The sequence below is a fragment of the Rhea americana genome, unplaced genomic scaffold (assembly GCF_003343005.1).
Source record: "Rhea americana isolate MKP2758 unplaced genomic scaffold, rheAme1 scaffold_502, whole genome shotgun sequence".
Lineage (NCBI taxonomy): Eukaryota > Metazoa > Chordata > Aves > Rheiformes > Rheidae > Rhea > Rhea americana.
Window position 1 is genome coordinate 129,815 of NW_028186649.1, and position 1,086 is coordinate 130,900.

Below are 1,086 nucleotides of genomic sequence, written 5' to 3' on the forward strand. Positions count from 1 at the left end.
GTTACCTGGCCGTATTCGAGGGCGTAGGAGACGGACTCCGTCGGACCGGGGAGTTTCCCCTTCTTCCGTATCAGCACAAAGCCGATGCCCAGCCTCTGCGCGAGCGGCGGGCCGATGAGGAAGCCGCGGGAATCCAGGCCTGCGGGAAGCGGAGCAGCGGGAGTGCGGGCGGCCGCCTGGGCTCGCACGCCTCCCCGCGCCGGGACGTTTYGCCTCCCTTTTTCTCCTATTTGCAGAGATAAGCTCAGTTCAAGGCGCTGTATCAGCAGGGCCACGCCGCCRGGGACTCTGCCCCGCTGCGGGACGCGCCGCGGTTATCGTTAGCGCTTGGGACCGGGCTCRGTCGGGGCTCGCTGCACTTTGGGCTATCGCCGAGCCCCAGCGCTCCCTCCCGAAGCGCTTTACTCTCAGCGTTGCAACACGTTATCGCTGCAAAGGCTGCTTCGAGCAGCTTGGAAAGGGCTTCTGAGAAGGAAAATCTGCTGGGACGGGGCTCCCTGCCGTGGGCGCTGCTCYGGCCCTTGCAGGCACGGCGTGTCAGAGACCGTCCGTACCGACTGAACGACCCGGTCTGAGCAGGCAGCGCTCTGCCGGGGGCCGAGGACAAGCACACACCTGCAATGAGGTCGATGTTGGGGAAAGAGCCCCTCAAATGAGCTTCCAAAAGATCAATCAAAGCGCTGAAAGCTGCAGGATCCTTCAGCAAGGGGCTGATATCGCTGCAAACAGAGGGACGGGAGTCAGCTGCCTCCTGGGGCTGCTCTGGCTCCCAGGAGCTCCCATGACAGAGAGCTCCCAAAGCCGCCGGGAGCCCGGGTGCTGCCCCGGCCGGAGCGAGCCTGGTGCTGCCGGGCRCAGGCAAGAGCAGCTCACAGCTGCCTGAAAAGGGCAGAGCCAGCACAGGCCCTGCCTCTGCCCCAGCTCTGCCCTGCCACCAGCCCCAGTGCAGCCCCAATGCAACCCCTGCACCAGCCCCAAGGCACCTGCTCCCCAAATGCACCCCAGCTAGCATGCCCCCCCATCCACATCTACCCCCAGCCCAAATCAAACAAAACATACCTCCTCCCCAGATGCACCCTTGCTTCA

At 64.6% G+C, this 1,086-nt stretch overlaps 1 protein-coding gene across 1 annotated transcript in view; it reads right to left on the reverse strand.

Annotated features, from left to right (window-relative positions):
- APRT (adenine phosphoribosyltransferase) overlaps window positions 1–1,012 on the reverse strand; it is a 2,476-nt gene extending 1,464 nt beyond the window's left edge. Inside the window, exons 1-2 of the mRNA XM_085317760.1 lie at window positions 616–1,012; window positions 11–139 (exon numbers count right to left, since the gene is read on the reverse strand). Coding sequence (XP_085173886.1) covers window positions 11–139; window positions 616–1,012 — 526 coding nt within the window. The remainder of the gene's footprint in view (window positions 1–10; window positions 140–615) is intronic.
- Between the last annotated feature and the right edge of the window lie 74 nt (window positions 1,013–1,086).